At 42.4% G+C, this 24,046-nt stretch overlaps 1 protein-coding gene across 3 annotated transcripts in view; it reads left to right on the forward strand.

The window, feature by feature from the left end:
- Positions 1 to 1,662: 1,662 nt before the first annotated feature.
- Positions 1,663 to 24,046, forward strand: part of nap1l1 (nucleosome assembly protein 1-like 1) — a 24,333-nt gene continuing 1,949 nt past the window's right edge. The window contains exons 1-15 of one of the 3 annotated variants that reach the window (XM_031876867.1): positions 1,663 to 1,770; positions 5,380 to 5,418; positions 7,000 to 7,088; positions 10,432 to 10,534; positions 12,937 to 13,078; positions 14,275 to 14,367; positions 14,785 to 14,913; positions 15,977 to 16,048; positions 16,138 to 16,277; positions 19,083 to 19,228; positions 19,334 to 19,353; positions 19,647 to 19,769; positions 20,451 to 20,483; positions 20,601 to 20,651; positions 22,271 to 22,307. In XM_031876867.1, coding sequence (XP_031732727.1) covers positions 5,402 to 5,418; positions 7,000 to 7,088; positions 10,432 to 10,534; positions 12,937 to 13,078; positions 14,275 to 14,367; positions 14,785 to 14,913; positions 15,977 to 16,048; positions 16,138 to 16,277; positions 19,083 to 19,228; positions 19,334 to 19,353; positions 19,647 to 19,769; positions 20,451 to 20,483; positions 20,601 to 20,651; positions 22,271 to 22,276 — 1,164 coding nt within the window. In that variant the 5' untranslated portion in view covers positions 1,663 to 1,770; positions 5,380 to 5,401 and the 3' untranslated portion in view covers positions 22,277 to 22,307. The remainder of the gene's footprint in view (positions 1,771 to 5,379; positions 5,419 to 6,999; positions 7,089 to 10,431; positions 10,535 to 12,936; positions 13,079 to 14,274; positions 14,368 to 14,784; positions 14,914 to 15,976; positions 16,049 to 16,137; positions 16,278 to 19,082; positions 19,229 to 19,333; positions 19,354 to 19,646; positions 19,770 to 20,450; positions 20,484 to 20,600; positions 20,652 to 22,270; positions 22,308 to 24,046) is intronic. The other 2 variants (XM_031876865.1, XM_031876866.1) reach the window with 2 other exon arrangements.

Here is a 24,046-nt window from a genome sequence, read left to right on the forward strand (position 1 = left end):
AAACTGAGATTTTACTTGTTTTAATTAGGGCTCGTGTAGGTGATCTTTTCAAAAGAAAAGGACAGAAAATTAATTGAGATGCAAACTTAAAAGATGGATTTCTTTGTACCTCCTTCAGCCAATTCGCCTCCTAGCCGGCCCAGTAGGGCTGCTCACTTAACACCAGTATCACTCTAAAAACTGTAATGCGAAAGATTTGCAGGGCTTCGAAAACCGTCTATTCCTGTTCCATTGGCCTGCCATGACTCAGGGAAATATTCACTTATGAGTTTCTGACATGGAAGGCACACGTGGGAAGGTTTCCTCTTGTCGGAAAGCGTCGGATGACAGATCTGACCTTTGGGCTCGTGCCAGATATCGCCGGGGGAGGGTTGGTCTGGTGTTAGTAACACTCGGGCTGGTGACGCCTGACGGATGAATCACACTGCAATCCCCACAGTCTCTGGCTGGCTTTGCTCAGGGTCAAGAGATGTTGTATGAGTCCGTCTGTGTTTTGAGGTGCCTCGTCACTGAGAATAGAAAGTTTTCTACATTTATTATACCCAAATTCTCCTAGAAATCTATTGAATTGTCTCTCGTCTAGTAAACACAAGGGACTGTTCTTTATAAGCAGGACCCCTGGTATTACGTTTAGAGCAGTTTATTCAAAATTCTGTTCTTCAGTTTTGATCGTTTTGACGGGTGAGAGAAGTGCAATTTGAAGTCAGGTGGTAGCAAATCACACCTGTGACACACCTGAACATATGAGCCATTTTTCACAGAAAAGATAATCTTCAACATTTACAAGAAATCACTCTGAAATGGAGAGGTATATGGGTGCATACATGCTGGGAAACAAAATAAGGTCAGTCCAGATTGATGCTCTTATTTAACAGTTTTTGTGTTTCTTAACCGGTATTAACACTGGCACATTATTATGAAAATGCAGGTGTCTAGCATGCTCTGATATAATTATAGGACCCCCCCCCGCCCCCCGCCTTTAATTGAATAAATAGCTACCCAATAATTCGGCTGCTTGTGATCCTGGTAATTAAAAAATAAATATTATTCATAGTTCTGATGTCATTTGGCTATCGAGCAAAATAAAGCACAACAAATTAAAGATGAGAGCGTGCTGTAAGTGTAACTACACCCAAGTTAATCCCCGGGGAGGCCAATAGGTGGCACAGCATTAAGGCAGGTGCCAATTCAATAATGGCAGTCTGTCATCAGTATGAGAGGTGTAGCAGCTTCCCTCATACTGGCAGGACAAAGTCTTCTCCTGGACAACACTTCAATGACACAGAATGCACAAAAACACCTTGGATGATTTCGTACATTTTTCATCTACTCTTTGTCAGGTCCACACTGTTCCTCATCATAGGCTGAATGAATGAAATCAAATAATTACATGATGCACCATAATGGCATCTAGAATGTTCAATGTGATGCATTGACGATGAGGAAGGAAGAAAAGATAGTTATAATGATAAAAATGAATGAGGTGAGGAAGAGGAGTGTTCAGCGATGAGAGGAAGAGGATCATGGTGGTGCTGATGATGATCCACCAACTCCTGCTCCCTCCAATAGGGGCACCCTCCCCCCCGCCCCTCCCACGAGCAGCGTTGCCTCGGCGACTGCCGGTTTACGTGATGACGTCGGATGTATATGAGCGCAGGCGGCGGGATCACTCTCTCTTTTACCGCCATCGGAGCGGAGTCTTTCTTCCCCGGGACCTCTTCACTGCGCAGCGCCGCTTCATCAGTCCAGTCCTCCGGTCATAACGCGAAGGTAAGGGACAGGACTCGGAAATGGCTTTGTCGCCTACGCCCCGAGCTTGCGCGTCGTTTCAGAAGTTAAATTAAAATTATGCTGCTTGAATTAACGGCGGCAGAGAGAAGACCGCTTCGCTTTGCTAAAGCTAGTCGAGGCAGACAGCGGCAGCAGCCATTGAGAATGGCTCCACCATGATGTATGTTAACGCTGCACGCGATTAAGAAAATAATGAAACAACTATTATCGTCCGTGTCCCCTGGATTGGTATGACAATCATTGCATTGATATAAAGGACACGACGTCGCGCAAATTCCTTAAATGTCAACATTTTTTGGAATTTGTTGACACGTGTCTTGTATCTTGTATTTTTCGGACTTGACCTTATTTGTTGGAAAATGATACTCCGGTCGCGGAGCAGTGGATGGGAGTTTGGATTTAAGGGATAACGGTTAGAGCGCTGGTTAAAATGGACAACCACTAACGTTACGCAACGAAAGCTGGTTACAACATGGTACCGGAGCGTTGTCACCGCTTCCTCCATACTGGCCCATATTTTTTAGCCCATATTTCTGTCGAAGCAGGTCCTCCCACTTACTCAGCCCGAGTAGTGCGCATCAAGCTAGTAGCACATAAGCTAGCTTAAGTAGCCGGAACCCATCAAGGCAGCGCAGTGACAAGACCGGGCAGGCCGGCTAAAGTTAGCCGGGTTACTAGCCTAGGGGTCGGCTTGCTTGTTAGGGTTACCCTTGGTTTGTTCATGGTTTGACGTCGGACGGTAAACGTCTCTACAGTTTCGGCTGGCTCGCTCAGACCAAATGGAAGTTTTAAAATTCAGGCGTCTAAGTGAGCAGCCGGACACCCACCCAGAGCTTTTTTTTTTTTTGTCAGTCATTGATGGTTCGCTAGACTTGAGCATGCAACACGTGGTCGCTGGGGCAGGATTAGGCGACAAGGACTAGTCCCAGAAACTAAAAGGACGGTGTCTGCTCTGTCTGCAAGGACCGCTATTATACGTGTGGTTAAAGTTGTTCACACACAGATGTGAGAAAACGACATGCATTGACTATTTTTTGACAGGGGTGAGATGATTACAAGGTCTATTTGTACATGCTTGGCAGTTGCATTCCAAACTAAACAGGACTTGTTAAAGCAGTAATAAATATATCTTCCATGTCTCATTTCATGAGTCATCACTTTGACTGGCCAGATGGGAATATTGTCCACTGATAATCTTTGTTCAAATTAGATGACATAATGGTGCATGGAGATACTTAACCGTGCACAGGTGTTCTACATTAATATATCTTATACATAATTTACATTAATTGAAAATGCGGGGCCTGGTCTCCCAGTGGATTACCTCGTTTACCTGAAACTGTTTGACCATGAAAAAGCAAAGTATTGACCACAATTTGAGACATGCTAACGCCACATTTTACGCAACTTTATATTTTATCATGTGTGGTGCTGCTAAAAGCGCTCCACAGTAGTTTTCTCTTCAATAATTTGGCTTAATGGAGAATACAAGATGGTGGTGGTAGGTGTCTTCTTATTTTAGATATTAGTGTCATATGGGGCACTTGTGCCTTTGATCATTTGCACTATTGTTGACTAAACAGTGAGAGCTTTAAAGTGTATTTCCATATTAGGTAAATGACAGAATGCAGCTTTCTGTGGAGGAATGGGGACACGATTAAAGCCACAAATCGGAGTCAACACACAGCATGCTCTCTTCATCTGTTATCTCCTTATGGAGAGAAGAAACTGTTCTGCCACTTTGTACTGTGCTGAGCGAACTGTCACATCAGTGCCGTAGCTGAATAATGCTGTATCAGCCGAATGTAGTCCAGCTAATGTATAGTGAGATGGTGACTATATGACGGCTTTTCAGAAAAGATGTTGATCCTCTTCTTGGTTTTGGTGTAAATTGTTAGCTCTCAGTGAAAACGGTTGCATCACAGCGGCTGATTTTTCCGGATCATGTGAGACTCAAGAGATTCTAAGTTCTGGGCCTAAGGACGCAGAGAGGTGCTGTTAAAGTGACGCTATCTAATAGGGGCCCGTTTTCCTCTGGGGTGACGGGTGAACGCAGTTAGGGGCTTGATAGGATGCTGAACCAGCAGGAAAATGGCAATCAAAGACCAGGATTTACGACCTTTGCCATAGTCTGGACCCTAGTAACATTTGGTGCAGGTGATTTTTTTTATTTTGGGACTGACAGTTGGAGCGATGCAAATTAATAAATAATCAAACAAATGTAGCCCTGCAATTACTGAATATTTTCATTATTGATGAAAATCTACAAGTTTTCTCCAAAATGTTAGGAGGTATCAAACTGTCCATAACAATTTGCCAGTCATGGCTGATGTCCATCCAATAGTATAAAGAAAAGGTAATATCGGTTAGACATTTTGCTTAAAAGTGACTGTAAAATGATTGTAGAAAGTGTTAATAATTAACCTCGTTGTTTCCCCAATAATTTCTTTCCCAACAGCGTTGCTTTAAATGCGCACATTTTATTTTGCCGAATTATGTGGAATTACATCTAACAAAATGCACAAAGACCTCTTTCCATACTTTCCTCTCACCTGTACTACCTGTCGTCCTGTCTAATAATGAATACTTCAAGTAAAATACTTGATTAAGCAACCTACAAGAATGAAATCAAATACTAAACAAACCAGTTCAAATATATTTTAATTTCTGTTGATGTACATGTGGAGGAAACTGGTTACGATTATCCATATCCTTAATGTTGGGTAACTGCTGAAGTAGCAACGCTACTAGCTGTTGCCACAATACAAACTACTTTATATTAGCTAATAAAATCATAACAGAAAACATAGCCATGTAAAGACCCACATCGTCTATGTGTAGGCCTAACATGAATTGATAAACTGAATTTGATCCAATAATTGCTACTGAGGTTCATATTTTTTATATGGCAGCTAATCATTCATTTTTACTCATGTGAACTGAGTCAGCCTAGAGAAACTTAAACTCTTTGTAGCAACAGATTTGAAGAAATGTTTGTCACAGGTACAATATACCAACAACAGTGTTGAAACGATCTCAATGAGTATCCTGCTTTGCTTTTGGTCTTCCGTGGTATGCAGGCTGTTAGTTCAGTGTTGACTTTTTATATGCATTTTTTTTATGCATTTCCTCTTAGATGGCGGTAGTAGTATTTTGCGAGAGTAGGATGACTTGCAATGCTCTTTTTCCATTTTATTTCTATTTGACCTGTTACAGTAAGGCTGGTACAGAAAGGGACCGGGTCACCATGTATCTAAATGTAAAGGGTGACACACTGAGGTCTCTTTGCAAATCAAATATAGGCCAGCCACAATAACTGCCTTCAGGTTGTGTTTTAAACGGGTGTCAAACACAGTATTAAGAATCAAAAAAACCATCTGTGGCTGTCTTTTAAACTGTCATTCATCAAGTGTTTCTAACTTTAACATCTCCCCTGTACCATCTTAGTATTCACATCAGGACTTATTTGCAAATGCTGTTTAACCCAAATTTGGAGACAGTCATGTGTTAGTCAAAATCAATTAGTTTGTGTCCTCCAGTATTTCTGAACTAATTACCTTCTCTCTCTCTCTCTCTCTCTCTCTCTAGCATCATTGAAGACTCAGCTAAGATGGCAGACATCGACAAGTAAGTGCATCGTCTACCAGTGCTCTGCTAGTCTCCTCTGCTGGTCTGAGGCCTGTGGGGCCTGAAGTTAGCCACAGGTGTCCATGACAGTTTAAGGGAAAGCGCCTCCTGCTGTGATATCACAGATTTGGGCAAGGTCCGATGTATAACAGGATCAAACCAATAAGTCCCTCGTTTACTAAGACCAGGGCTGTTTGGGATATATAAAAGACACCTCACAACATTAGAGTGAATGACCCTAACATCCTACCATTGGGTCTGACGCTCCAGTGGGTCAGACCCAATGGTAACAACACAGGGATGTATATCATCTCCTTCTCATGCACACACAACTCAGTTTTGATTACTGCTAGTTTAAATTGCTGAGAATTGTGTATACAGTCTGGTAGGACTGGGTACGGGTACTGACACCTTTTTGTAAGGTCGACCGAAAGTAGTATCAAAACTTCTACAGTCAAACTGCGATCGATCCTTCTTGTGCCGAGGTGCAGACAAAAATGACTAGCGCCAAGTGTTCTGTAATTTAATGCGACTTGTGATTGAGCCATTACTGCAGCAGCTACAACCCATACGGTCGAGATTTCCTGCACACGGCTCTCAACATCAACTGTTGGTTGCTAACAGCTAACGGTGCCAGCAGAGCTAACCATTTTACCCTGGGCAGGAACCGGAGGGTGGGTGACATCGCTGTTCCTCCGAGGGGTTGATGAGGGCTGTGCAGAGCGGCAGCTTTTGGCGAGCTTGTGGAACGCACACTCATAGCTTCCATTCACATGATGGGTAAAGAATGAAGCACCGTTAGTGTCAGTATCGCTTTAAAGGTACTGGTATTGGTGCTGGTGTTTTTTTTTTTTTTAATGATACACAACCCTACGACTGAACTATTCCTCCTCTTAATTGCAAACCAATGTGCCTTTGAGCTGGGCATGCAAGTAGGGCTGCAGCTATTGTTTCTTATTCTGATCAAGTGCTCAACCAATCATTCTCATGCATATTTGTTGAAGTTTCATTTGTGAGTTTGAGTTTTCCCTGGATAATTTAAGACTGAACATGTTTCCAAGCTTCATTTTCCAAGCAATTATATTTTCAGAATTGGGAGGGAGCTCAATATTTGGTTGGTTAAAGCAGCAGTTGCTGGCAACCTCACCTTTTAAAGTAGAGATGAAATAAAAAATGCCTTAACTCTGAGATTACATCCCCAGTGATATTATGCACCTATTTAACAACATAAACATAAAAAACAAAATTGTATTTCTATATCAAAATTCAACCATCTTTTCTTCTTGTAAAAAAAAAAATAAAAATAAAGTGTGCTAGTACCAACTAATTTCAACCAATAATATGACATCCGTCCTTCAGGCAATCATCCTTTGTAGCTCCTTATTGTGCTACATTTTAAGCCTGCCCACAATCAGATGCTTAGGATTTGAATTATATCCCCCTAATAATTGTACACCGCTCAAATATTCCATTGGGACTCTAAAGGTACCAGAAATAGATGGTGGCAGATGTTAATTCTGCACACTCAAACAGTGTGATGTGTTTAGTTGACCTTCCCCTCTGCCCCCCCCCCCCGAGCAGCAAAGACCAAGCTGAGATGGACCCGGCAGATATGGAAGACGTGGAGGAAGTGGAAGAGGAGGAGACGGGAGAAGATGAAAACAGCAAAGGTAGGACTCTCTGAAAAAATGCTGCAGCACAGGTTTATGATGGTGTAATAGTTGCAGACGGTCTGTCTTAAAATGCAAATTAAACTGTGCAGAGGTAAAGGCATAGTTTAGATCAGGCATGGGCAAACTACGGCCCGTTGGGCTTTTTAATCCGGCCCGTCGAATATTGGTACAAAATTGTCCAAACTATAATAAAGACTAGGGCTGGGCAGTATACCGGTTTTAATTTCCCCTATGATATGAATTCTTCACACACCATTATACCGGTGCATAGCCAAAACAACTGCTGTCTGCTTTCAACAGGCAGCTAAATGTATTGTTTGCCGCTATTGCACAGCGGACAGCGCTAGTTCCTTATATGTATTGAGGGAACCCTAGTCATGGTCATAAATTTATAACAACAATTAACAACCCACAACTAACGCTCTTTAACAGAAAAACACCACAGCACACAACAGTCTGTGACACAAAGAATTTGTAACACTAATAATTGTACATTTATAAAATTTCACCGCCGAACTGCATGCTGGGTACAGCTCGCTCGCGAGCCTGCTTGCTAGCACAACAGTCTGCTAACAGCTGGGAGAGGCTCCGTCGCTCCAGTTACGCTACATTAAAGAACAGAACAGAGCGATGCAGGATGAACAAAGACAGACCGGAGATGCACCGATAGAGTGTCACACATATGCAACGCTGATTACCGTGTGGTATTTGTTATAAATGTACATTGGTGCAAAGAGGGTGATAAGAAGCTGTACATGGAGGGGCTTAGGGCCCAGGGGAATGTAGGTGAAGGAAACGGGAAGAGACGCAAGACACGCCACACAAACAGCTGTTCACCGCTCGTCACGATCCCGTAGACCAGTGATTCTCAACTGGTGGTTCGTCGCGGACCCGTTTTCAGTTGGCCTTTGCTTTATGCAGCGGAGTTATTCACGCGCCTTTCCAGCATTTACGGCACATGTTCAGCGGTGCAGGAAAAACACCGACCAATGCGTTGTAAATCAGGTCACGTGATGCAGTTTAGCCAATAAAATAAGGGTATTCTGATACGCCAGCGAGATGTACCCACACCGTGACACGGGAGAGAGACAAGGAAAGACATTACAGAGCAGAACTCTGATAATGTTGGATGTGACAGTCAAATGTTTGTATGATCCCTTCAAAGAATCGAACTGCTAAAAAGACCAGTCATTAACCTTTACACTAAAAACACTGTCAAAAATGACTGCTTAATAAGTGCACGATAAAATATGCATTAATGTGATAAAAAAAAATACCGTGTAAGATCCCAGCTAACTGATGCACACCTCAGATCTGTTCTGAGAATTGCCGTAACCAAACTGACACCAAACGTTGACGCACTGGTTAAAAAGGGTGACCAACAACACTGTTCCCACTGAAATTAAATGCAAGTTACTTTTTAGGTCATGGCTTTTACTTGTCATTTATATTAGTTCACACAAACACTCCATTCATCTGATACTGGCCCGGCCTGCCTGTCAAATTTTAAAACTCAATGTGGCCCCCCGAGCCAAAACGTTTGCCCACCCCTGGTTTAGATGAAGAGACGTTCGAGAACATTATTCTAATTGTTGTTAGGGAGAACCAATTTGGTTCTCCGTCTGGTACTTAAACTGAGGAGAATCATAATGACATGATTTTGAGTTGTGGTTCAGAGCTGGGAGGCACTAATCAGTTTTATTTTGGGATCTCGCTGCTGTTTACGCATCCTTTTGACGTCCAATAAATGATTCAGACGGTTTCTCATATCGGCCTACTCCCGGCTCATTGTGGATAGATATAGACGGACGTTTGGCCTCGTCTATTTATAACCAGTTTAAAAGTGTGGTCTTTCAAAGACTATTCAAAGGAGGCTCATTCTGGCTGCCTGCGACTGATCGGTCATAGCGAGAACACTCTCAGAAAAGCTTTACACAAGGTGGAGATTATAAACGCATGAGTAATACAGTTGCAGCGTGCCAACGATGACCTGCAGCGCAAACTCTCGTTAATAACCCAAGGCTTACACATCAAGGCAGCAAACTGCAAATCACAGCTCTGCTCATAAGATACGTGCAAGTGCATTGTTTAGAAACAAAGGGTGAAACTACGCCTGCTGCCATCAGTGTGAATTATTCAGCAGCACACAACCCCATCCTCAAGTTTATTTAGCGTTGCAGATGGTGTCGCTCCTATTTTTTTCTAAATGGGGACACATTAATGCTCCAGCTGTAAATGTTAAAGTGTCAGGGTTACTGCTGTCAAACCCTTCACCTACAAAGTGTATGTAACATGCAAACTAGACCTGAAACACACCACTAATGTCAAATAAGGGATTAACTTCAGTGACTTTTAGACTTAAATTTGATGACATTAGACACGGTGGAGACACTAATAGCTTTTTTTATTTATTTTTTGGGGGGGGCTGAGCATCTGTGGTTATATGACCTTTTACAGAGCAAAGTTGTTCATCTTCAGGAGTTGGTAAAAGGAAATGGATGTGAGGCAGAGACATTCAGATGTGACCACATGTTACTGGAGTGGTTTGAGAAGTTTATTTAGATTTTGTGATATTTGTTTTATTTATCATTTCCCCTCACTGATTATTAAATATGTCGACATTGCAATTCATTCTAACAGAGCAGATTGATGCGTGTACAGTTGACATCCTTTTTGTTAAGATGCAAAGCCATGTAAGAAATTGGTGTCTAAACAGACTATGAGGGCAGTATCCTTTTTAGGGGCCCACTTTTAAAAGTACAGTTTGGTACCCAACCCTACTCATTATCATCTCATTATTTCATCCCCATCCCCCATAAAGGTATCCACCAACAAAAAAGCAACAGCTTGTGTGGTGTGAATTCAGACGGGCATAGGTGTATTTATTGGGAGTCTTGGACAGCTGATCAGTGCTTGCTGGTAACACGTCCCAGACAACACACTCAGGATGTGCAGAGAAAAGTGACTTCCAATCTCTTTAATCTTCTCACCTGCCAGCAGCGATGTGGCTGAGCTCTGATGGGTGCAAGCAATGTGTCGGACACTCGGATTGTACCATCTGTCCACTTGTACAAAGGAAGAGCACTCTTTATTGCTGACTGCCTCCTTGTGTGGCTGCGCAACACTGGCAGTATGCACATCGTATACATCAGGGTGGCTCGGGAAGGGTCACGTTATTATACCACCTCGAACATGAATGTGCTTATTTGAGCATTAATGTAATCAAACCTCCGCTCCAGTTCAGCTCTCACCAAAACCTGAGCAAGAGAACCCTGTCCTGCTCCTGAGGCGGTGTAACGGCCTTCATATATTTGACCATGTCTGCGTTTTTATTCTGCAGCTCGTCAGCTGACTGTTCAGATGATGCAGAACCCACAGATCCTGGCTGCACTGCAGGAGAGGCTGGACGGTCTGAACGGCTCGCCGTCAGGCTACATGGAGAGGTGAGACGGAATCTTTTTTTCGGGTGATGACGTCATCTTAGAACAAGAATTTATGTAGAATCTGCAGCATAGGTCAGTGTCTGTAAGGACACTAAAGCGTACAAACATAGTGAAATGTGAAGAATCAAGAAGACAGCGAGTGTAACCCAGAGATAGCCCATAGACTGTAGGTGTAACCACCAAAAAGCCATAAACCTCCACAATGATGAGGAGGGATTGTGATTATCTGTAATCTCATATTCATGGACTACTTTATTGCTTTTGTATAAGTCAAGTGTTACATGCATTTTAAAGAAACTAAGGTTGACTTCTTTGTATAATCGCTAGACATGTTAATAGTGCTTTTATCAGTGAACTTTTTTGTGGTGGTCACATGATCGTGCTCACCAAGTTAAAATCTTTCAGAGGTGCACAATCAAGTGCCAAGCCACTTGCTGGGCCAGCGCTCCCCACACTTATACTAAGCTCAAAGCAGAGAAGATGCTCTTTATAGCAGTAAGGAAACTGAAAACAAAGGCTGGCTTTAAAAAAAATCAATATCTGTTTAAGTGTGTGCTTGATTAAGAATATATTTGCTGGTTTACTTTGTCATGAGATAGCCGTTTCCGACGGGGAGCTGAAGTTGTTATATCCATCTGTGCTCTCTTCAAAGCCAACACGGGTTGCTGGTCTACGGCTGCAGAGATCGGTTACTTTCTTTGTTAGTATGTGACTTTACTGAGTCTGAGCTAGCCAAAGTGTTATTGTGTGACGTTTGTTAGTTCGGATTCATCAAAGTCGCACCATAGTGCAAACAAAGTAACTGATCGAGGCAACAGTAAACCAGCAACCCCCCTGCTCTGCGAGGTAAAATTACTGTTTTTTGTAATGGAGTCTTTTGGCTTTGACGAGAGCATGGACAACTGCTTCACTTGCCTGTTGGAAACGGACTGTATAGCTGTCTCACAGCAAGGTAAACGGGCGTAAATATTCTAAATATAGCGTACACTTAAACTGTTACTGATTTTTGCCTTCGTTTAAGGTGGGTAAAACATTTCTCTGGCGTCCCTGTCCACAGCAGCACACTGCTTACCTGCTAGTCACGGAGCTGGTTCAGAGGTAGAAATCTGAGACGCTCCAGTGACTGTGCGTGCGTCTCTGGCCGTGGGGCTGTGCCACCCACTGCTCCTGTTCTCAGCAAAACCATCAGCGAGCATCTCTTTGATCAACATGTCAAGTATTTGGCAGTCACTAACAAATTCACCAGTTTACAACATCCCAGCACTTGGGACTAAACGCTCATTCCCATGCCAGCATAGTGCAGGCGTTTCAAAGCCTGGTTGGTGTTGATCGATGTTCAGCGCTCCAACCAGGTCTCAGACGAATACCAAGATTGAGATTCAAATGAGACTTGAAAGGGTGCCCTGTGTAGTATTGATGATCTAGAGACATTTGCGATTTTAAGCACAGGCAACATAAGACAACATTTAAAACAGCTGAAAGAAATGATTAAAGGATGGTTATTAATAATTAAACTGTGGAACGAAATACTCAAATTTCCCCATGTACAGTAAAGATGCGTACAGGTATTATGTTTCTGAGAGCAGGCCCACCTACATTCAAATCAGAGCTGAGATATGAACCAGGGCGGACCATATTCTTTACCAGTTGTACTGATTCCGCTTGTCTATAAAGGTTCAGTTGAAGTGTTGGGCTACTATATATTTGTTTGGTGCAGTGCTTTTTTTTTTTTTTTTTTTTTACTTGATGCGGCAGCATACGCTGTGTCCCCATTGGGAACAATTGAAAAAAGAGGCTAAAAAGAGTTTTAGAAAATGCCCTGACAATATTTACAATCTGGAGGAGCTCACTTCATGATCCACACCAGGAACCTAAAGCATAAACCAATAAATCTGTATAAGAGTTAGACATCCCTCCTTCACTCTGCTGATGAATGAAGCAAATTTCAATACGACCTGTTCTCTGCATAGTTTCAGTTTGTTTACTGTGTACGTGGAAGGCCACCCTCACTTATTTGAGATGCTCTGGGGAGAGTGCTGCTCTGCTCCAAACATCTCATTAACTTCTGAGGCAGCGTCCGCTCTGCTACCATTCGCTGCACATTAACATTTTGTCCTGTGTTTATACAGTACATTTAGAAGCAAAGGGAATGCATGATCACAAAATAATATCTTCAGTTTTGTTAAGTTTGTGCAGCCCTTTCTGCAATCTGAAACCTAAACTAGTACAATTTATAGATTAGTCCCATTAGTTTGCTCTTTTTTTTCTTTCTTCAAAATTTACGAAGTGTAATAATTGCAGTTAAAGCGCAGAGTGAAATAAATAACTAACTGATCTTTGTGCCAGGATTCTTCCAGGTTTGCACTCTCATCTCTTGTACTCTCATATCTGTCTTCCCACAGCTTACCAAAGGTTGTGAAGAGACGTGTGAACGCCCTCAAGAACCTGCAGGTCAAATGTGCCCACATTGAGGCAAAGTTCTATGAAGAAGTCCATGAACTGGAGAGAAAGTACGCGGCCCTCTACCAGCCCCTCTTCGACAAAGTACGTCTTCCATACTTTGTCACCTTCAGCGTTGTATTCCTGCGGCTGTATGTATTTTGAATGGCTGATGTAATTTTCTGTTGTGCGTTTCTAGACAGTTAAACTGTTTCCTCAAAGCATAAACTAAGAGTAGCACCACAAGTCAGTTTGATGCACTCATAATCCTAAAAGGTTCATGAATCTTTTAAAAGCAGTGTTCCAAATGCATAGCAGTGTGCTACATGGTTGTGACGGTCTCCCTCAGCATCTGTTACCTTGAGCGGGCTGCCATGTTTATGCTGATCTGTACTGCTGTATATCCAGAAAAAAACACCCCCGCCCCCTTCCGACTGATCCATTTAAGAGCTCCTGATGTGAAGCGCTTTGGTCGTCACTGTAAAGCAGACTGCTATGAATGTAAACAGAAATAGTAGATATAGCATTTTATTATTGTTTACCATTGATGACTTGAATATAAGGCCAAGACTCTAAAGTGTTTCATCAGTTTGTTGCTGAACTGATTGAAGGGTTTCCTTGGCCTTTTTAAAACTTCACTTCTACATACGTGTGTCAGCCCCTCTGGTGAAATGACATGAAAACAGATGTGATGGCTTCAATGAGAGTTTATACATTGTACCAAATTGTAATAATGGCAACGGAATACTTTTTCTTGTTAACAAACCTTGTAAACTCTAAAGTGTCAACCCTGGGACAAGTTGAATGAGCGCAAAGCAATGTGACATTTTCCCAGAATGCATGGCGATAGACTTCAAATGTATAAGACCTTGTGTCTGTAGTTTTATTTGAATTAAATGAATGGAAGCTTTGAACTATTCGGTACGGCCTCGTTCTGCTTTTCAACGTATGACTCAGCAGTATTTCCTTATCAAGTGAGGTTGACCCTGCACAAGAGTGGACTTACCTGTGTGGACCATTTGTAGATGTAACCTTCATGTTTCTCATGGCTAATGCAGCGGGAAGACGTTTTGTTTTCATGTAAACAAAGCAAGGGTTAAAGCGACCTCTTTCCCAAGAATAGCCTATGTTCTCTCTGGTCACTGAAACAGCTCACACTCGGTTTCATTGTCATTTACTTGTTTTATGATTTTCTCTTTCATAAGACAAAGAGGTAGAACTTGTATAAAAATGTACATCAGTTGGGTGCAACAGGCACAAACCCCCGATTTAAATGGCTTTCTCCTCTTTGCTCTTTACAGCGAAGCGACATTGTGAAAGCAGCGTATGAGCCCACAGATGAGGAGTGTGAATGGAAGATGGATGAGGAGGAAGAGCTGACAGTAAGTAAGCAGGTACAGGTGACGTATACACCTGCATGCTCCCTGTCTGATCACTTAGGCCTTCTTTTCCTTTACTCTTTTGTTTCGTTCACGTAGCTCAAAGTCTCATCCAGAGGAGAGTACGCGTCACTTCCCAAAATGGCATGCAGCTAATGAGGAAGAACGTGGGATTCAATCTATCACTATCGCTGATTTCAGATGTCTGTATTCCAAGGCAGACGTACAGTTGATGAAATCAGTATAGTGATCTATTTTAACTGTTTTGGGGGGTGGGGGGGCTGGTTCTTTTGCCCTACATCTAATCCCAGATGCAGAGTGCTGTCTTTGTGGGTGTAGGTGGTGAAAAGCCTAGTTTCTTATTGCATGATACCTGAAAAAGAAACTGTTGAGCATGCGTCATTTTGAAAAGAAAATGTCTCCCTCAACCAGGACGAGATGAAGGAGAAGGCCAAGTTGGAGGAGGAGAAGAAGGACGAGGAGAAGGAGGACCCCAAAGGCATCCCGGAGTTTTGGTTAACGGTCTTCAAAAATGTGGACCTGCTCAGTGACATGCTGCAGGTAGGTTCATCCAGACAGCTGCTGGAGTGGCAGGGGAAATGGGTCAGAGGCTTCACTTGTGATGAAAGAAAAATCAGGGTTTGCTTCCACCTGCTGGCCAAGATGTGTAGAACAGTGTGGATCATGACACATGGTGTACACCCTTGGCCAAAAGTTTTGAGAATGACACAAATATTCATTTTCACAAAGTTTGCTGCTTCAGTTTTTATGATGGCATTTTGCATATACTCCAGAATGTTATGAAGAGTGATCTAATGAATTGCTAGTAAGATTGCACCTCAATCAACCATTTATCGGATCATCAAGAACTTCGAGGAGAGCGCTTCAATTGTTGTGAAGAAGGCTTCAGGGCGCCCAACAAGTCCAGCAAGCGCCAGGACCGTCTCCTAAAGGTGATTTCGCTGCGGGATCGGGGCACCACCAGTGCAGAGCTTGCTCAGGAATGGCAGCAGGCAGGTGTGAGTGCATCTGCACGCACAGTGAGGCGAAGACTTTTGGAGGATGGCCTGGTGTCAAGGGCAGCAAACAAGCCACTTCTCTCCAGGAGAAACATCAGGGACACACTGATATTCTGCAAAAGGTACAGGGATTGGACTGCTGAGAACTGGGGTAAAGTCATTTTCTCTGATGAATCCCTTTCCAATTGTTTGGGGCATCCAGGAAAAAAAAGTAAAACATCCTGAGACCGTTCATGTGTGGGGTTGCTTGTCAGCCAACGGAGTGGGCTCACTCACAATTTTGCCTAAGAATGCAGCCATGAATAAAGAATGGTACCAAAACATCCTCCGAGAGCAACTTCTCGTCAACACTGCAAATATTGACTCTTTGCATAAACTTAATGTAATTGTCAATAAAAGCCTTTGCCACTTATGAAATGCTTGTAATTATACTTCAGTATACCATAGTAACAGTGGAAAAAAGATCTAAAAACACTGAAGCAGCAAACTTTGTGAAAACCAATACTTGTTTGTCTCAAAACTTTTGGCCACAGGTGTATTACTAACCATAAGTCAAAACCGAAACACACTCCTCTGAATGCTGCTGTGCTTCTCTGTCCCCTCAGGAACACGATGAACCCATCCTAAAACATTTACAAGACATTAAAGTGAAGTTCTCGGATCCAGGGCAGCCCATGGTGAGTGAGCGTGACTCGTGTTGAATGTCTGGAGGCGGTCGTTTACCGCCGACTCGTCTGTAATCGCCGTCTGGTTCGGTCCTCCCCAGAGCTTCACGTTAGAGTTCCAATTCGAGGCCAACGACTTCTTCACGAACACGGTGTTGACGAAAACCTACAAGATGAGGTCGGAGCCAGATGAGAGCGACCCCTTCTCCTTCGACGGGCCAGAGATCATGTGCTGCACAGGGTGAGCAGCGCCTCATGTTCTGTTTAGTCTTTGGTTTAACTTAATCACATGAGACGTTTTTGGGGCATAACATTTTTCTATAAATTTAATGTTTATTGCATTCATTTTGGCAATGTTTTTTTTTTTTTTTTTCAAAGTTTGGAAGTTCATTCTCAGCTCCTATAAGTCTGTAAACTGTAGCCAAAACAGACACTCAAACCTTCAAAGTTTCTAATATGTAATATCCAATATAATCAAACTTTTTGATCTCACGGCAATTTAATTCTAAAAATCATATATTCTGTTATATCAGACTTTCAATCTAGAGCCCTGGCTTCAAAGTTGTGGTTTTTACTATTTTCAACCAGATTGAGTCATGTTCTCATGTTTGCCCTATGACAGGGGTCGGCGACCGTTACTATCCAAAGAGCCATTTTGCTCTATTTTCCACCAAATAAAATTCGTCTGGAGCCGCAGAAGCCATTTGATATCACAGCTTATAAAGTTTTGTATATAGTTATATTATATATACAAAAACTATAGTTTGTTGTATTTATGAAATTATAGAACAAGAATAAAGACTATTCTTGACATTTTATTGCTATTTTACCTAATAATAATAATATCAAACTCTTATGAAGAGGAGTGTTTGCTGCAGCAGTTGAGAAATCATCTCCAGCGTGATACTTTTCAGCAAATGCTGCGTTTGTGTTCTGGAAGTGACATTCAACATTACATTGTTTGCACATATCAAGCATACAGGTAAGCCAGCATCGTTGGCACATATCAAGCATACAGGTAAGCCAGCATCGTTAGCAGTGAAAGCAAATGAATATGTCCACGCAGAACTAAACTCTATTTTTCTCCGTGACTTTTCTTTTTTGGATTGATCCATTGATAGTTTAGAGGGCGGGGGGCTGAAAATCATGATTAGCCACCTGCAGGGAAAGGCGCTTGACAGGTGTAATGGGATGTGACGCACATTTTAGTTGACAAAATATTAAAACATTTTTATTTATAGTCGGGTATTACTGACTTTGTTGTTTTTACTAGCAGCTGTTGTCCAGTTAAAGTCTGCATTTTTACGGAGGAAGCAGCTGTTATTGGAGCGATTAGCGAGCAGCGTGTCCAGCAGCATTATCAGACCCACGGAGAGCGGCCGTCTGAAGTCACGTTAGCGGCTTTCAGCAACCAATCCACTTCCTGTTTACACCGGCACCCACCCGCATGCCCAGTGTACGTGAATAGTCACGTGATATTCGATTTCAGGCGTTTGAGTCTGGACGGAGATCATTTAAATATAAAATGCATAAATAAATACAACTCACAATAATGCTGAATCAGTGGGAGCCCTGAACTTGTTTCTCTGCAACGAGACTGTCCCATCTGGGGGTAATGGGAGACAATGACACCCGAAGTGTGTTCCTGATGTCCAGTCTACTCCGTAATTTAGTTTTGATTGCTGTCACTGCAGAAACTCCTGCTTCACAAAGAGGATGTTGGAAATGGAAGCAGAGTTTTCAGTGCTTTAGTGGCGATCTCGGGATATTCAGCCTTGATTTTAATCCAAAACACCAGCAGTTGTTGTTGTCTCAAACATACTTGTAAGGCCATTTACAATCTCCAGCAGCTGATCTTCCTCTGTTGCCACATATTCTGCAGAGCGGGCTTGGCGCATCAGAATTACTCCTGATATTTAATTAGACTCCTGATGTCTGTTAAATGAGGATTTCATTTTCTTGGAAGTTGTTGGCTATTTTTCTGTCCTTAGTGGGCCTTTCCCTCTTTGCAAAGAAGCTCTCCAAAAGTGTTTTAGTCATTTTCGCTAGTTTGTGGGCTTAATTTTTGAGGTAATGTATCACGTGACCGAGACACGCGTCTTGACAATTTCAAGAGAGACAAGCGGATGAAATTGCGAGAGAATGCGGTCATTTTTCAAAATAAAACTTTTTTCAGACTCTGATAATCAATAAAACGGAAATAATATAATTATTCTTTCTGTGCGGCCCGGTACCAAATGATCCGTGGCCCGGTTGGGGACCACTGATTTAGAAAACGATGCTGAAACGCCATGTGGACGGAGATCGTTTAACAAAAAACGTAATAGTGTGGATGTAGACTCAGGGAGCCGCAACAGAGCCGCAGGTTGCCGACCCCTGCCCTATGAAGTAAATGTGCTGTTTTCCTAGTTTCCACTAGGGCCACTGCTGCTGTATGACGTGTTTGATGAAATGCATCAAACTATCATTTAAACGGTTAAAAATCTGCAAATTAAATATTTGGAAGTTATCAGGACTGATATTGGTTAATATTTAATTCAGTGGAAGTGAAACATTATAATTTTAGGGCGAAGACCTCTTTCTCTAAAAACATCAAAGCAACTCTTTTAAAGGGGATGCACAATGGTTCAATTCAGTTGTACAAGTCAGAAATGAGTATTAATAGTACAGCGATATTGTATAGTCTTTTTCTGGTAGAAAATCTGACATTTTTCCTTTTGCTCAAATTGTTATTCAGTAATGAAATTTGTCTCATTTTCATACTAATTTGCTTTGGAGTGTTCTTGGTTTCGATCAAAAGACGAGGATTTTCAGGAGCATTATGATTTCATACTATCAAAGGTTTCTAGCACTGTTTATAAGGTCAGCCTCGTTATTTAATAAAACCGTCAACATGACCTGACCCGCTATAACATTTCCCTCAACAATTTCTATCTACAAGCTCACCAGCTAGATAAAACCCCAGATATCATATATGGTTTGACATTTATAAATCTGACACTGCCCTTGCGTTCTCCTGCTGCCTCCTCCTCGTGTTTTACTACAGTTGCACGATCGAGTGGACGAAGGGCAAGAACGTCACGTTGAAAACAATCAAGAAGAAACAGAAGCACAAGGGCCGCGGCACAGTGAGGACAGTCACCAAGACAGTCCCCAACGACTCCTTCTTCAACTTCTTCACCCCGCCAGAGGGTAAGCACGATGGGGCATAAATATTCACTTACACATGGCCAGTTGATTCAACATTATTAAAACCATCAGTTGGGTATCGGCATAACTATCTGCTTTTGTTTTCAGTTCCAGAAAACGCAGAGTTGGTAAGTTGTACTTCTTCTACGCTTTGAAATTCCTGATTGAATCTATTTGTTTAGCATTCAACAGCTTAAAGCAACAAATTACTTATTTATTAGAAGCTAAATCTAATATGCAAAGAACTTTCATTCTAATAATCTAGTTTTCTCAGGTATTTTAAATATTTACGGATTATCTTATTAACCTTGTGTTTTTGCCTTTACAAAAAGAGGCTAACCGGTCCAACCCTGAATGCGTCGTATAGAAACCTCGACTATTACTGTTGTAAACATGAATGAACTGTGCCGTCTGTCTTCAGGACGAAGACTCGGAGGCGGTCCTGGCTGCAGACTTTGAAATCGGCCACTTCATCCGTGAGCGTATCGTACCTCGGGCCGTGCTCTACTTCACAGGAGAGGCCATCGAGGATGACGACGACGACGTGAGTCTTCTTCGGCCTTAGGGCACATTGGAATGGACACATGTCGCCATTATAGGCGTTTCATTATGCTCTGCTTGACTACATTATGGCTTTGTCAGAGGAACGAGCTCTGATCTCGTTGCTGCTGGCACAAGTTGTAAGGAATGTTCCGGTAATGGTTGGGATGTGTTTCCATTCATAACGGTGGAGCAGTACTGACACATCTTCCTCATCTTATACTTGACTCCGTCGCTGTTGGAGCCGACTGTTGAACCGGCTGCCGGTCTTCTGGCTCCAGCGGTTCATTTGTACTCGCCGCAGTTGCGCCGACTCGCACGCCAATCGGCTTGTTGCGCTAACCTCAGCACATGTTGCTAACGGCGCACAGCTAAAAGATCATGGACAGACTGGGCTTGTTTCAAATTTATTCCACAATCTGTGCATCAATCTACATGCGCTGTATTGTGCGCACACCAGTCTGAGACCGCCATACCATAATGGTTTAGCTCGAACACATCAACTGTTGAAGCCTTATTTATTTATTATCAATAGTAAACGGGATTTATTGGCAGGTGAGTATTCTTTACTTGAAATATGTCTGTTCCAATTGGATTTTCAAGGAAAAACATGGAGCTAGCTTGTTTCTTCGTCAACTTCTTCGTGTTTCTTTTTTTAGCTAATCCTCACATTTGTGTCTTACAGTACGATGAAGAGGGAGAGGAGGCGGACGATGAGGTAAGACCATTTGGGGCCACACTTCTCGTATGAAAATGCTTGGACATGGATGAGTGTTAATTATGGTCGCCTTGAGGAACTGCAGCAGCCTAACGTCTCTCTGTGCTGTGTGTTAAGGAGGGAGAGGAGGAGGCTGATGAAGAGAACGACCCCGACTACGATCCCAAGGTGAGATCAGACTTCCCCTCCCACTCTAAAGATCTCTGGTGTCCTGACAAAGACCTTACTCAGCTGTTCTCAACTTTGTTGGCTCAGGATGCTCTTTTCAAAAAAGTGAAGCAGCTCTTACTGTAGGCCATTGACTGCTGCAGTGATCTCTCAGAACCTTTTTAAATGTCCCAGTGAGACACATTTAGCATTACCACCATCCAGTGTCCTACGGGTGTCACTGAGCTGCAGGTAGAGAACGGCTGTCCTAAATTGCCTTGTCAGATTTCAACATTCAGAATACATACTGCCAAATGCATCTCATTTTACACCAGCTTTTGGTTTTGCTTCAGCTTTTATTTTGTAGTCGTGATCATGATTTGGCTTCTGGACGCACAAAAGAAACACTCCCATTATGTATTTTTTCCTCTTAACCAGATCCTGTATCTCGGAATGACTTCTCACCGGTCGGTTAAAGGGCCAGTTCACCCCAAAATCAACAATACCGATTTTTCCTCTCACCTGTAGCGCTATTTAGCAAACAAGATAGTTTGTGTTGGTCTTCTCTCAAATATGATGGAACTATAGGACACTCAGCTTCTGGTGCTCAAAGTGCCAAAAAAGCATTTGAAAAACTCAACAGCAATGTATTTTTCCATAAATCATGACCTGATTACTCAACATAATCCAGGGACTTTGTTGTGAGCAGTTTCATGTAGGAACTATTTTCTTTCCTCCTAACTACACCCACCAACCGTATCACCACGCAGAAGGAAGTACACGTCTACTGATGGACGAGAGGCTCGTGACAGCGTGAGATGTAGACATTAACGCCATCCTCCTCGGCTCAGCTGTAACGTTAGCTCAGTGATGCTATGTGAGCTAGCATATAGATGCATGCCTCCTTCTGCGCGGGGATACGGTTGGCTGTTGTAGTTGTGGAGAAAGAAAAAAGTCCCTACATGAAACTACCCACAACGAATTGTTTCCAAATGCATTTGTTTGACGCTTTGAGCACCACAAACCCTCCCAAACTTAGCCACTCATACCAAAACTATCGAGAGTGATGAATGGCACTACAAGTAAGAGGACAAATGTGTATTTTTGAGTTGGAGGGTGGACTGTCCCTTTTTAAAGTCTGACTAAGTACAGACCTGCAGAGGTTTACTGTAATTTGACTGGGACCGCTAAATAACGGGCTCTCTCCTGAAGACTGTTTACTCACTGATATTTTCTGCTTCACTGCCTTCCTGAAGGAGGTAATGTAGCCGAAAACTGAAGCTGTGCAAGCTCAAAAGTATTTCAGGAAGACAAATGATACTCTCTCGATACATAATATATTAAGAGTTTAGTTCTAGTACACCATGAGATGTGCACATACTTGCTTAGGACTTTTGTTACTTTATTGGTTTGAGTTCAGGATCTTTTAAAAATTAATATTAACCAGACTAAAGCAGCTCGTACGTTTGACACGGTGTAAACAAGCATGACCTCTGCTTCTTTGCCAAACAAACACGTCTGACATTCTGCTAGTTCGGCTTTGTTTTTTTTAAATTATTTTTTCCTATTCATTAATGTTGCTTCATCTCCAGTCACTTTGGCATCTTTTGTCAGCTACTCTTTAAATTTTTCCTCACTAGGTTTAAGTGGTGACAGTAGAAAAATAACCCTATCCTGGTAGGTACAGCTTGTGAATTGTCAGCTTACTACCATCACACCCCCCCACCACTCTGTTTTGGCTTTTTGCTCTCCTTCTGTTCTTCCATCCTCCATCCATCTCTCTGCACCCCTCCACCCCACACATGAGCCCCCCCCCTCTTCCTGCCGCCGTGCTGCACTAACCCACCGGTGTGTCGTTGTTTTTTTTGCAGTTTAACCCATAGTGAGTTCTGCATTTGCGCCTGTATTTCTGTATGTTGAAGCTAGTCCAGCCTCTCTCCCCCCCCCCCCACCTTTTCTTTTCTTTTTTCACCTTGTTGAACTCCATCCATCCACAAACGCAGGCTAGTTTTGAGTTTTTGTAAGGATGAGGATTTATTTTTTTTTTTTTTCTGCCTTAAATTCTGTGCTTTGTTTTATGGATGTCTGTTTTTAATACTCATTGGTCCATGGTTTTTATCCTCCCTGTTCACATTAGATCTGTTTAGCCGTCTATTTTTCTCTATAGATCTGCTTTTTAATGATGGGATAAAGGCCACGGAGGGCCATGTTTTATCTCTCTGAAGGTGACTTCACTGTCAGCCTTTTTAACAAAAAACAAAGATACTTGATTGCTTGATACTAGGGATGTGTGCGATTAGTCGATTTAGCGTTGCTGCCCTCGCTAATCTGATCCAGATATGCTAGCCGGTTAACACGTTTTTCCAACTCCTCTTTCTGAAACGGCGATTGCCCACTAAGATACCAACGGTGTAAGCGATGCCAAACCAGGACTCTTAGACCTCAGTCCCCGCTGGTGTTTCATCAAACATTACGTCATGAGGCGCATTCCTGACTGGAGCAGACACAGATTTGATTTCGGCGGCAACTAGAGTACAACTTGTTTATTGAAAAATGTGAAAAATGTGAATATAATTTCCAATTGCTCTTATAATATATTCAAATTTTACAGACAATGTTTAGCCTAACGGATACAATTGTGTTTTCGCAGTAATTTACTTTGAGCTGGTCGTTAGGAACCACTTGCAGCTGATTTAAACGAGACACAAACTCAAAGACGAGAAGTCTTTGAGTTTGAATCATCATTGTCTGCGATAGGAGCCAGACCAAGATTTTACACCAACATTCCCTCAGCACAATGTTTTGGCTAAATGTATTGCACTAAATAGCTGAAGTGACCTTCCACCGTTTAGCCAGCGTGGCATCAGGCTATGGAGAGCAAATGCAGTGTGCCTGGCCATCACCTTCAGAAGGATCTGTCTTCTGTAAGGACGGCCTGCTCCTAGTATTAAATATCTCTCTTCATCATCTCAAGTGTTCCCTTTTTGGTTTTGGCTGCTAATTGATTTGAGCCCAAGGTGCTCTTGAGGTGTTTACATGTAAACTCCTGTAGCAGCAACACCTAAAGAAGCTTTTAAAGCTCTTCCTCAAATGTAAAAGTATCTCCTTCCCAAACAAAGGGCTTATTTACAAACTTAAAGAAATGCCAAAACAGTTTAATCATTAACCAGTGGAGATTATGAATCTTGGTATAGTCTAAGGCTCACATTTGAAAACTGTATTTGAGACTTTCCCTCCAGTGTGTTAAGATGAATATGATGGACTTTGTCATGTGCCCCCCCCCCCCCCGAGGTATTCGCTCTGCAGTCGGGAGATGAGGAACTTTTCAGATGTTTCCAGATGCTTGACTGTTTTAGGTCTTGAAATGGCTTTGCTGTGTTTTTTTTTTTTTTTTTTTTTTTTTTTTTTTTTTTTTT

This window comes from Anarrhichthys ocellatus, unplaced genomic scaffold (assembly GCF_004355925.1).
Source record: "Anarrhichthys ocellatus isolate YVR2014 unplaced genomic scaffold, GSC_Weel_1.0 scaffold118, whole genome shotgun sequence".
NCBI classification, from domain to species: Eukaryota; Metazoa; Chordata; class Actinopteri; order Perciformes; family Anarhichadidae; genus Anarrhichthys; species Anarrhichthys ocellatus.